Source organism: Scyliorhinus canicula, chromosome 1 (genome assembly GCF_902713615.1).
Source record: "Scyliorhinus canicula chromosome 1, sScyCan1.1, whole genome shotgun sequence".
Classification (NCBI taxonomy): Eukaryota; Metazoa; Chordata; class Chondrichthyes; order Carcharhiniformes; family Scyliorhinidae; genus Scyliorhinus; species Scyliorhinus canicula.
Genome location: NC_052146.1, coordinates 117,856,616 through 117,870,153, shown reverse-complemented (window position 1 = coordinate 117,870,153; position 13,538 = coordinate 117,856,616). Strand labels below are relative to the sequence as shown.

General features: G+C 45.2%; 1 protein-coding gene across 6 annotated transcripts in view; it reads right to left on the bottom strand.

The window, feature by feature from the left end:
- Positions 1-10,952: 10,952 nt before the first annotated feature.
- Positions 10,953-13,538, bottom strand: part of LOC119966603 (platelet-activating factor acetylhydrolase 2, cytoplasmic-like) — a 39,046-nt gene continuing 36,460 nt past the window's right edge. For 5 of the 6 annotated variants that reach the window (XM_038798605.1, XM_038798587.1, XM_038798578.1 and 2 more), the window contains exons 10-11: positions 12,714-12,862; positions 10,953-11,418 (exon numbers count right to left, since the gene is read on the bottom strand). In XM_038798605.1, the coding sequence (XP_038654533.1) occupies positions 11,345-11,418; positions 12,714-12,862 (223 nt within the window). In that variant the 3' untranslated portion in view covers positions 10,953-11,344. The remainder of the gene's footprint in view (positions 11,419-12,713; positions 12,863-13,538) is intronic. The other variant, XM_038798624.1, reaches the window with a different exon arrangement.

Sequence of the window (13,538 nt, the reverse complement as noted above, 5' to 3'; positions counted from 1 at the left end):
AAACTTCCTGCTGATTACAACGTACTGTCCCCCCTCAGCTGATAAATCAGTACTCCTCCATGTTGAACACCACTTGGAGGAAGGATTGAGGGTGGCAAGTATGTACTCTGGGTGGGGGACTTCAGTGTCCATCACCAAGATTGGCCTGGTAGTACCACCACAGACTGAGATGGCTTGGTCCTAAAGGACATAGCTGCTAGACTGGGACAGCAGCAGGTGATGAGGGCACCAACAGGATAAAACGCATTTGACCTCATCCTCACCAGCCTGCCTCCCACCGATGCATCTGTCCTTGACAGTGTCAGTAGGAATGGCCACTTCACAGTCCTTGTGGAGTTGAAGTCCTGTCTTCACATTGAGAATACCATTGTACTGGGTGGTACAACCACTGTGCTAAATGGGATAGACTTCAAACAGCTCTTGCAGCGCCAAACTGGGCATCCATGAGGCACTGTGGGCCATCAGGAGCAGCAGAATTGTACTCAATCACAATCTGCAACTTCATGGCCCAGCATATCTCCCACTCTACCATTACCACCAAGCCAGGGGATCAACCCTGGTGGAAGCAGAGTTCAGGAGAGCACGTCTGGAGCAACACAGGTCTGCCTAAAAATGAGATGTCAATCTGGTGAAGCTACAAAACAGGACTACCTGCGTGGCAAACAGCATAAACAGCAAGTAAAAGACAAAGCTCAGCTATCCCACAACCAACGGAGGAGATCCAAGCTCTGCAGTTCTACCACATCCAGCTGTGAATGGTGGTAGAAAATTAAACAACTCACCGGAGGAGGAGGCTCCACAAACAATCCCAGTGTCAATGATGGAGGAGCCCAGCACATCAGTGCAAAGATCAAGGCTGAGGCATTCGCAACAATCTTCAACCAGAGGTGCCGAGTGGATGATCCATCTCGGTCTCCTCCAGAGGTCCCCAGCATCACAGATGCCAGTCTTCAGCCAATATGATTCACTCCATGTGATATCAAGAAATGGCGGAAGGCACTGGATACTGCAAAGGCTCTGGGTTCTGACAGTACTGAAGACTTGTGCTCCAGAACTTGCCGCACCCTAGCCCAGTTGCTCCAGGATAGCTACAACACTGGCATCTTCCCGGCAATGTAGAAAATTGCCCAGGTGTGTCCTGTACTAAGAAACCGGTAAAATCCAACTCAGCCAATTACTGCCCCATCAGTCCATCTCGATCATCAGTAAAGTGATGGAAAGGGTAATCAACAGTGCTATCAAGCGGCACTTACTCAGCAATAACCTGTGCACGGACACCTTAGTTTGGATTACACTAGGTCACTCAGCTCTTGACCTCATTAAGCCTTGGTTCAAACATAGAGAAAAGAGCTGAATGCCAGAGGTGAGGTGAGAGTGACTGCCCTTGACATCAATGCAGCATTTGATCGAGTAGGCATCAAAGAGCCTGAGCAAAACTGGACTCAATGGGATTCAGGGGGGAAACTCTCCGCTGGTTGGAGTCACACCTGGCACAAAAGAAGATGTTTGTTGTGGTGGTTGGAGGTCAATCATCTCAGCTCCAGGATATCACTGCAGGGGTTCCTTGGGGTAGAGTCCTAGGCCCAACCATCTTCAACTGTTTCATCATTGACCTGCCTTCCATCATAAGGTCAGAAGTCGGGATATTTGCTGATGACTGCACAATGTTCAGTATTATTTTGAACTCCTCAGAAGCTGAAGCAGTCCATGTCCAAAATCAGCAAGACCAGGATCATATCCAGGCTTGGGCTGACCGGAAGCAAGTAACACTCCCATCACAGAGGTGCCAGGCACTAACCATCTCCAACAAGAGAGAATCAATCTAACCATCACTGTATCCCCTACAATTAACACCCTGGGGGTTACCATTGACCATGAACTGAACTAGCCATATAAATACTGTGGCTCCCAGAGCAGGTTAAAAGCCAGGAATTCTGTGGCATGTAACTCACCCCCTGATCCCGCAAAGCCTGTCCACCATCTACAAGGCACAAGTCAGGAGTGTATTGAAATACTCTCCACTTACCTGGGTGAGTGCAGCTCCAACAACACAAGAAGCTTGACACCATACAGGACAAAGCAGCCCGCTTGATTGCTCCCCCTGCCATAAACATTCAAACCTCCACCACCGATGAACAGTGGCAGACGTGTGTACCATCTACAAAAAAGCACTGCAGTAACTCACCAAAGTTCCTGGGACAGCACCTTCCAAACCTACGACCACTACCATCTAGAAAGACAAGAGTAGCAGATACCTGGGGACCCCAGTACCTGGAGGTTCCCCTGCAAATGACTCACCATCCTGACTTGGAAATATTTTGCCATTCCTTCACCGTCGCTGGGGCAAATTCCTGGAACTCCTCCCCCCCCCTCCTTCAAAGTACTGTTGGTGTACCTACACCTCAGGGACTCCAAGGGTTCAAGGAGGAAGCTCACCACCACCTTTCCAAGGGCATTAGGAATAAATGCTGATCTAGTCAGTGATATCCACATCCCATAAATTATTTTTTTTAATGAGTCCTTCCCTCCTGTATGGGCCCCGTAAGGTTGAGTACTGAGCCCCCTTTTATCCTCCCTATACACATCACGACTGCGTGGCTAAATTTGGCTCCAACTCCATCTACAAGTCTGCTGATGACATAACCATAGTGGGTCGGATCTCAAACAGTGACGAGTCAGAATATAGGAGGGAGATAGAGAACCTCGAGGAGTGGTGCAACAACAACAACCTCTCCCTCAATGCCAGCAAAACTAAAGAGCTGGTCATTGACTTTAGGAAGCAAAGTACTGTACACACCCATGTCTGTATCAACGGGGCCAAGGTGGAGATGGTTGACAGCTTCAAATTCTTACATGTGCATATCACCAAAACTCTGTCCTGGTTCACCCACATCGACGTTACAACCAAGAAACCCCAACAGCATCTATGCTTCCTCAGGAAACTAAGGAAATTCGGCATGTCCACATTAACTCTTACCAACTTTTACAGATGCACCATAGAAAGCATCCTATCTGGCTGCATCACAGCTTGGTATGGGAACTGCTCGGCCCAAGACCGCAATAAACTACAGAGAGTTGTGAACACCGCCCAGTCCATCATCCGAACCTGCCTCCCATCCATTGACTCTACCTACATCTCCCACTGCCTTGGGAAAGCGGGCAGCATAATCAAAGACCCCTCCCACCCAGCTTACTCACTCTTCCAACTTCTTCCATCGGGCAGGAGATACAAAAGTCTGAGAACACACACAAACAGATTCAAAAACAGCTTCTGCCCCGCTATTACCAGACTCTTAAACGATCCTCTTATTTTTCATAGAATTTACAGTGCAGAAGGAGGCCATTCGGCCCATCGAGTCTGCACCAGCCCTTGGAAAGAGCACCCTACCCAAGGTCAACACCTCCACCCTATCCCCATAACCCAGTAACCCCACCCAACACTAAGGGCAATTTTGGACACTAAGGGCAATTTATCATGGCCAATCCACCTAACCTGCACATCTTTGGAATGTGGGAGGAAACCGGAGCATCCGGAGGAAACCCATGCACACACGGGGAGGATGTGCAGACTCCGCACAGACAGTGACCCAAGCCAGAATCGAACCTGGGACCCTGGAGCTGTGAAGCCATTGTGCTATCCACAATGCTACCATGCTGCCCTGTGCTATGGACTGATCTGATTAATACTACACTCCTGGATGCTTCACCCGATGCCGGTGTCTATGTATTTACATTGTGTACCTTGTGTTACCCTATTACGTATTTTCTTTTCATGTACTAAGTCACCTGTTTGAGCTGCATGCAGAAAAATACCTCGGTACATGTGACAATAAAGAAATTCAATCCAAATCTAAGTAAAATAAAGACCAATAATTTTAATGTGACATGAACAAGTTGATGATATATAGTCTTCATTGTGGTGCTCATCAGTCCCTTCCACTGTTTATGTCCTAAACACACACAGTTCAAATATTCAATCCATCACACATCCGGCCTTAACCGGCTTCCTCCTACTCGAGGCCTCCTATTGCTTTTTTCCGAGCCTGTTTCCTCTTCCTGTTGTTTGCAATGAAAACTGCTGTCTGGAATTGAACGCTGTTTTTTGTAACAAATTTATTTTTGCTCTTTATTTTCCCATCTGGCTAGGTGTAGATTTTAGCTAATTAAAATTCCAACGAATTTCCTTCAGATGCAAACCGTAATCATTAAGTCGCACCCTCACTCTCCCCTCTGGTGAAATGTGGTCTGTGCTAATTTTATAATCTGTGTTTTGAAGCAGCGTGCAAAGACAGCACACAAAGGAACTGCTTGTCGCTGTCTCTGTGTTGGCTTGCCTGCTGCCGTCTCCTGGTGCTGCACATTCACACCAATTACATACCCAACAGTATGTTGCCATGGTGACTAAGGGGTCAGTCACAACTCTGAAAGCTTCACAGTAAGTAAGCGGCACGTGTAAACCTCTTGTATGTCTGCTGCATGTTAATCACCTGCACATTCGCGTGTGTGTGAATGTCTGAACAGGTGTGAATATGAGTGTGAGCACGTCTTTCACTGAATGCATCTGCCTGAATACCCTGCTGTGTGTTTGTGTGCCTGACTGTCCACGTGATCAATTTTTCCAACCCCGTTGTGGCAAGCTTGAAGATGGGAGGGGTAGTCTGGAAAAATAAAGGTGAGCCACATTAGGATAGCTCCCCAATGCATTCCCGCCCCTGCGGAATCTTCTCAAGGGTGGGCTGGGAAATGGATCTGCCACACAATCTCCGGAGGCAGGCAGCCAAATATCATTGTTAAGGCAACACTTAAGGACGATTTTGCAACTGTGCCAACATCTTGACATTTGCAGCGCCAACCTCCTCACCACACGCAGAGGCCAACACTTCAATGAAGACCTCCTCCCTGCCGCAGACTTGGGGTTGTTATCAGAGCTAGAGGCTCACTGCCCCTGTAATGAGACTGTGGGCAGATCCATACGAGAAACCATCCACCAGAGTGCTTTCCCCTCCACTGCAAGGTGCCCAACAGCTTTACACTCATAATTAGTTAAATATGCACCTCTGAGGGTGCCTCCGTGTTGAGGTGTTCTAGCAATCACTGCCTTGCCTCAGCAATTCATATCTTTCCCAGTGGGACTGCAGAGACTCTAATACTGCCCACCCTCTGGCATGACTGGCAGCATTGAACGCCCACCCACAGTACTTTATAGGATCGTGATCACAAAGGCAGCCAGTTAAGAAACCACCTCTGGAAAAACTGCGCTGCCAGTAAATGCAGGTTCGGAACTCCCATTTATCCTAATGTTCGGTCCCAAAGCCTGTGGGGAAATCAGCCCCATCTCTCTGTGCATCTCTCAGTTAATGCCCCTTCTGTGACTAGTCAGTGCATCTCTCCTGTGCATCTGTCTAAGTTTGAGTCTCTCTTGGCCTGGTGTGTCTTGGGGTGTGCATGAATTTGTATCTGTTGAAAAGTTAATGGCACTAGTATATTCAGCAGCTCATAAATGGGCACAACATCAGGAATCAGAGACCAAATGGGTTGTATTCTGGTTTGACAGATCTAGCCCAGAGCGACAGGATTGACCGAGAGAACTATTACATTTTATACTTTTAACCCTTTGGGAACTTAAAGCTAATTAGCTTTCTGACAGCTGTAGAAAGAACTATTAATATTTTCATTTTGCTTCCCAAAAATAGCAATTAAAAATGCAAATTACAAAAATGTAAAGATCATGTGCAATAAATTTCAAATCAAATTAAGACCAGTGTTACATTATTTGCAGTTGCAAAGTAAAGGTTTAATAAAGGTTTATTTTTTTGTTGAGTTAAAATGATACTTCACCTTCACTACTTCTTCTGATAGCTCGCTCTGTCACTTGGAAGAGGCTGGCGTCATGCTGGAGTACAGTTCAATGGATATGCTTTTGTACCTCACCCAAAAGTAGCTAGTCTTTAGATATAAATTGAGGCGACGTCTCTGCAAGCTATTCAACCATGGGTGACATCACCTCAGAGCCTGAACTGCCCTCAAACTTAATCCACACTTGAGCACTTTATATTCATCCATTCATGGGTTGTGGGCATCGCTGGCTAAGTCAGAACTTATTGTCCATTCTGAATAGTCCTTGAGCAGGTGGTGGCATGCTGACTTCTTGAACCACTGCGGTCCATCGGAACACCCAGAGTGCTGTTAGGAAGGGAGTTCCAGGATGTTGACTCAGCGACAGTGAAGGAATGGCAATATATTTATCGTGGAGAAGGCCTATAGTGTGTTAGCGTTTATTAACAGGGGGCTTGAGCCGCAGGGTTATGCTGCAACTGTACATGACCCTGCTGAGACCACATTTGGAGTATTGTGTGCAGTTCTGGTCACCTCACTATAGGAAGGATGTGGAAGCATTGGAAAGGGTGCAAAGGAGATTTACCAGGATGCTGCCTGGTTTGCAGGATAGGTCTTATGAGGACAGGTTGAGGGAGCAAGGGCTTTTCTCTTTGGAGCGGAGGTGGATGAGAGGCGACTTAATAGAGGTTTATAAGATGATGAGGGAGATAGATAGAGTGGACGTTCAGAGACTATTTCCTCGGGTGGATGTAGCTATTACAAGGTGGCATAACTATAAGATTCAGGGTGGGAGATATAGGAGGTATGTCCAAGGTAGGTTCCTTACTCAGAGAGTGGTTAGTGTGTGGAATGAACTGCCTGCTGTAATAGTGGAGTCGGACACTTTAGGAACTTTCAAGCGGTTATTGGATAGGCACATGGAGCACACCAGAATGACAGGGAGTGGGATAGCTTGATCTTGGTTTCGGACAATGCTCGGCACAACATCAAGGGCCGAGGACCTGTTCTGTGCTGTACTGTTCTATGTTCTATTTTCAAGTCAGGATGGTGTGTAACTTGGAGAATTTGCAGGTGGTGGAGTTCCTATGCATCTGCTATCCGTGTGTTTCTATTGGTAGAGGTCACAGGTTTGCAAGGTGCTGTTGAAAGTGCCTTTCTATGGAGAGCAGCCAGTCTGGTCATGAAGCCTGCTAGCTTAAAGATGTAAGCAGTCATGGAAAAGGTCATGGAAACTGCCAGAGAGTGAAAGCTTTGAAAAAGGATTCTGTAAGAGATGTTTGAACAAAAGGAAGATTGCTTCTTAAATCAACGTGTTGCCTTTGCCTGGATGTGTAAATGGAAAAAGAGCTGTATTTTAATTCCAAATGTTGTTTAATGGAACCTTGTATGTTAAAGTTAAGAAACCTCATATAATGTTATTGTAAAACTGTGACGTTAGCACTGCTGCCTTACGGCACCGAGGACCCGGGTTCAATCCTGGCCCCGGGTCATTGTCCATGTGGAGTTTGCACATTCTCCCAATGTCTGCGTTGGTCCCACTCCCACCATCCAAAAAGATGTGTAGGATAGTTGGATTGACCACACTAAATTGTCCCTTAATTGGACAAAAATAATTGGGTACTCTTTAAAAAAAAATGGAATGATGATGTCTTATTATTTATATATAAACCATCCAAAGCCTTCGATTAGATTCCAGTCTATAATTCAAGCCTGGTTACTTGTTATTTCACGTTTATATCTTAGTTAAAGTTTGGAGTAGATTTACAATGAATTCCAGCAGAACTCAGAAAGCAGAATTGCCAAATTGTGTTGCTAAATAACCAACCTATTCACTGCTGTTTCACATTACCCAACTTCAATTTATAAATAGGTAGCAGATGGGCTATCAGGAGGTAATGGTGACTGGAGACAGAAACAGAAACAACCCTGCCCAGTAATTATAAGCTCATCTCCATGTTAGTATTGCAACGGGAGTCTGCCATTAAGCTCAAGTCTTCTGCCATTCAACAAGATCAGTTGATCTGCAGCCTAACTCCTTGTCTTTGCCATCAAGTCCCTTAACATCTTTGGTTAACAAAAATCTATATCATGTATCTAAAAGTAACAATTAATCTAGCATCAATTGTCTTTTAAGATAGATTTTTACCTTTTGTATCCAGAAGTGCTTTCTAGGGCCTGATGTTTGCCATTATGGCAGGAAGCAAGTGAATTTTCCAACTTGGCAGACCATATAAATGCCCCCCCACACCACCTTATTTCTGTTACATGGAGGTGGGGGCAGGATCGAGCCAGGCCCACTGAGCCTAGAAGCAATTTGAATGTGGCCAGAGGCAGTAAGTGCCTTAAGTGCCAAATTGAGCTGGTTGGCAGGCCCACCTCAGTTCCCTGTATTAAAAGCTGTTCAGTCCTCTAGCCCTCACCAACTCCCCATGCCACCGCCATGCCCACTAACTCAGGATACACTTTACAATGGCAAGTCTTGAAATGCCGATAATAAAAACACACATTCCAAAATCTGCTTTGAAAAAAACCCTGCTGCTTGTCCTTTGATCCATTCTTTTAAATATCTGTATGTTTATTTCGGCAAGATTAAGAGGTGCAAAGTGAGATAACATTTCTGTTATTGATACTTTAATGGCTCAGTCTGATGCCAGATTTATAGGGTGTAAATGCAAATTTTTTTCAAGGCATTTTTCTGAATGGGTGTTCTTCTCTATACCAATCAGTATTTCAAGGCTTGCCATTGTTATATGGTATTGTATGTAGTGTATACTGGGTGAACGGCCATGGAGGTAACTTTGGCACATTGGAAGGGGAATGAAGGTGGCATGGAGCCATGGAAGGGTCTTGGGTAAGACTTTTTAAAACTTACTTTTCAAAGGTTCCTGAATCCAGACACTGAACCACATGCCCTCAAGAAACTCAAATTCCAACATTAAAATAGTCAGTCTGAGGAACATTTTGCAATTCTAATATATGAGCAGTGCACTGCATAACCCTGTACCAGTTACCGCTGGACACAGCAATGAAATGCCAAAGAGAAATTTTCAAAAATAACTTATATTTAAAAAATGGATTTTATTACCAACGTGTTTCAAAACAAGTTACAACACATACACCCCAGGAAACATACTTCCCAACAATCAACTCTACAGATTGTACAAATGTGTTCCCATTTTTCACCCCTTAACTCATACTTTATCTTCTCCAACCGTTGGAAGTCGTACAGGTCACCCAACCCAAGGGCAATTTAGCATGGCCAATCCACCTAACCTGCACATCTTTGGACTGTGGGAGGAAACCCACGCAGACACAGGGAGAACGTGCAGACTCCGCACCCAGACAGTGACCCAAGCTGGGAATCGAACCTGGGACCCTGGACTGTGAAGCAACTGTGCTAACCACTGTGCTGCTGTGCCATATACACTATCCTCCTGCATACACTATCCATCCCACACGGTTTAAACCCATGATTCTCGCACAGCGGCGTTAACACTAACATCCCTTCCACCCCAAAATGCCTCAACTGATTCCATATCTTCAGCATGGGCTGCACCACCGCACTCCCTTAATACCTGCTCGGAGCCATTAACAATGCTGCCGCTACCATAGCCCTCAAACTAGACCCCTTACAAGATTCCTCCCCATCCTACCCCTTCTCCTTCCCATTATTGCCGTACCTTATCCAAATTCGCCATCCAATAATAATGCAGTGCCGGCAACGCCAAACCCCCCCCCCCCCCCCCCCCTCTCCCCGCTCTGCAGCAGGATCCTCCAGACCTTTGCCACCTTCCCCATCCATACAAAGTTCACTCCTTCGATCTCCCGAATCTGCGACCTCTGCTCCTCCAAACACTTCTCCACCCGTTCCAACAAACTCTTCAGGGGTGCCACATCTCCTTCGATGGTCTTCAAATGATCCTCCCCCATTTCTTTCCTCTGCTAGCGGAATTCCTCCTTAATAAAAGTCATCAACTGCTCCATCTAGGGCCTTCCACCTTGCACCGGCCCTTCCCCCTCAGTCATCCTTACACTGGCTGCTGCAGCACAGGTTTCCTCTAACTCTTTGGCCAGGTCTCTCACCGTCTTCTGCCGGACATACCACTCCTGGGGAAACTATTCCTCCAACCTTCACCTACGCCTTTTCATCAAAATTCCACCCAGTATCAGGTAAAAAGCGCTCTTCTCTTGCTTTCAAGCAGGAGTTGCCCTGTGTGCAGCAGCTCACACCATGGCCGCCACCAGAAGTCCTAAAAATAACTTTAATATAAAACTGACGAGGGTCATATCACCCTACATTCCCGAAAGCAGAAGTTGCTGCCATTGTCCATTGAGAAACATTTCCATTTCCTGAGACTCATCAGAGGTTCTTTCTATAATTAGTTTGCACAACAATGAAAGCACGTGAATATTATGTTTTAAAAATGTATTCGTGGAATGTAGACATCGTTGGCTGTGCCTGCATTTATTGCCCATCCCTTATTGCCCTTGAACTGAGTGGTGTGTTAGGCACAGAGGTCATTTTTCAGAGGGCATTTAAGAGTCAACCACATTGCTGTGCGTCTAGAGTCACAAACAGGGCAGAGCAGGTGAGGATGCTCGGTCCTTAAAGGACCTTAGTGAACCAGATGGGTTTTCACGACCATTAACAAAGGTTTCACAGTCATCATTACTTCCAGATTTTTACTGAATTCAAATTTCACCATCTATCATTACCCTATGTCTCTAGATTACTAGTCCAGTGACAATACCACTACACCACCATCTCCTAGAGCACAGACTATTGCTGGGATTCAGATCTATGAATGCCTGCATCAGCCATATCTGAATGAGCTTAGATCCATGATGTCTGGTCTAGTCAACGCTAGCTCAGGCCCATGTCAGAGCACTGAAGGAGGACGATTGCAGGGTAAAGAGAATGATTTGATTATTCTATACCACTCAACCCAAGTGGCTTTACTTTGTGAGGGAGTTCAGACTGTAAGTGCAGGCAGACTATTCTACCACAGAGGACATCACAGCAGAGAATGTTCCCTTTGTCACCTAACTCAGGGGAACAAATTATCTCTGGTTCTCTATGGTTTGCTAACCTAGCACAGATCAGCGAATAATTCTGGGTCTGTATGATCTGTACCACTCAGTAAAATGCTGGGGGGGTGTAGCTATTCATTAAGTCTTTGGTGGGTTGCACCGTACTCATCCCAAACACTCATTCATTATCATTCAGGAAATAAAAGTGCTTTTTTCTTTTTATAAGTACGGATTGTTTTTTGCACGCTGAATATCTGTTTGCATGTTTACGAGGGAATGGATGGATTGGTCAGGATGCACGCTGAACACGGTCATATTAGTGCTGCATGATGTGTCATTTAGGATCCTCGACACAAGATTGGAGTATTTAACCTTTGGAAATCCAGCCACTGGGGCACAATTTCATCAGCCTCCGCGTTAAAAAGCAGTGAATTCAGTATCAAACATCAGGATAGTTTAAGTCTGAGGATAGGATTCACTTTACGAGAATCACATGATGGCCATCCCCTTCCAAAAGCGCATCCCACTGGTCGAAGTCCTTTTGTAGACCTAAAAAAGTGGACAGAAAACATAGAATAAGTTCCTAAGATTCTTTGAGCAGATTCTCTGGACAGACTGGGGATACCAGCCACTTGGCTCGAATTACCTGTTTTGGTTACTGCCCATTAGAAATCACTGGACAGGAACCCAAAGTAGATAATTCGGGGTAAATCTTTTTGGCTGTACTCCGTGATCCCACAATTACTGGGAAGAATGGTGTTGGTTGGGTTATTTCCCCTACCAATTATACCTGGAAACTGCATTTCCTCAAGTGACTGGAATTGATTTTACGCACATTTGTATTATGTAATGATCCTCCAGTCACTGCATTTTGTTGGGGAAATAACTCTGCTATTACCACAAGATACTGCTGCATCATGAGACCAGATTGCTGCATTTATAAAGGTTATTTTTAAAGAGACAGTTTTCTGATTAAATAGACTTTTCTGTGAAATAGACTGTTTGCCGCAAGTCCTGCCCATCCCCTACCCTTTGGCTCACACTGGTGTTGGGTTGCCCCTTCCCAGCCTAAAAAGTGCTGTGGCCAAATGCAGCACTCCAACAAGGCTGAGATCAACTGACTACACACCCAAGCCCCAGGGGCAATATTGGCATAGCAGCTACCAGAGTCACGAGACTTAAATAGCATTGTTTAATTGTGTGGTGTGTTGTGAGGGTTAATCAGTTCTGAGGATATGAACATTATTGGCAATGCCAGCCTTTACGGCCCATCCCAGTTGCTCTTGGGAAGGTGTTGGTGAGCCGTGATGTTGTTAGGTAACATGTTTCAGGATTCTGACCCAGCAACGATGAAGGAACAGCTAATATATGTCCAAGCCAGGATGGTGAGAGACTTGGAATGTACCCAAGAGTGGATGGTTTCACATTGCATCTGATTCCTTTGTCCTTCTAGGTGCGAGATGTTGGGGGCTAGAAGGTGCAGTCAATAAAGATAGTTTGATTGAGTAAACAAGCAAAACTAAGTTTTTAATGATAGGAGGATTAGTAATCAGAGGACAGAGATTTAAGGTAATTGGCAAAAGGACCAGGGGGAGAAGAGAACATTTTTATGGAGTGAATTACAATGATCTGGAATGCATTGCCTGAAAGTTTCAACAATGGCTTTCAAAAAAAAGGATAAATAATTAAATAGAAGAATAATTGCCGGGCTACTCGGAAAGAACAGGGGGAGTGAGTGAATTAATTGGATTGCTCTCTCAAAGAGCCAGCATAGACACAAAGGACCGAATGGACTCTTCCTGCGTTATAAGATTCAAGGCAATGGTATTTCAGGGCTGTATTACCCAAATGTCTCTGCAGGAAGGCCAGAGAGGCCTTGTTGGTGATGTCGAGGCCTTCAACAGGATCTATGCTTCCCTTTGTTTCAAATGCCATGCCGAGCAACTGACCAGTTAGTAGTGTAAAATCCGTCTGGCTCTGATGTACCGACCCTCTATAACAAAACATTGATAGGAAAATTACTGAGAAGCTTTAATCACCCTTAAAAAAAAGGACTTGCATTTATGTAGCTTCTTTCACAACCACAAAATAGTGCAAAGCACTTAACAGCCAATATAGTACTAATGAAATGCTTTCAATGTTCCTTCCAATTTCACTTCGCTGTGAGCAATTTTCTGTCCCTCTAAGACTGCTGCATGGCTACATGCGCACAAGGGGCTGCTTCTTGTGTGTGGCCTGTTTGCCCCCTGCGCTCTTAAGTTCTCTACTGCTGCGCTGCTTCATACGATGCAGCTTCAAGGCAACATTGCTTCAAACCTCCAGCTTGTTCCCCAGGTACCTGGAACTCTTTCCTATGGTAAACTATTTGCCTAAATTATTTGTAAGAACATAATAGGTGCAGGAGTAGATCATTTGGCCCCTCAAAAACCCACACTGCCATTCAATAAGATGAGGCTGATCGGATATTGACCCAATTCCATTTTCCTGCCTGTCTCCTTATACCCCTCGACTCCCTTGGTTCAAAATGGATAAAGTGCGAGATCAAAAATCTATCTAACTCAGCCCAGAATATATTCAATGACCCAGTCCCTTCTGCTTCTGTACAGAAGGTTAAAAAAAATTAATTTACTGGATGAGGGCATCATTGGCTAGACCAGCATGTATTGCCC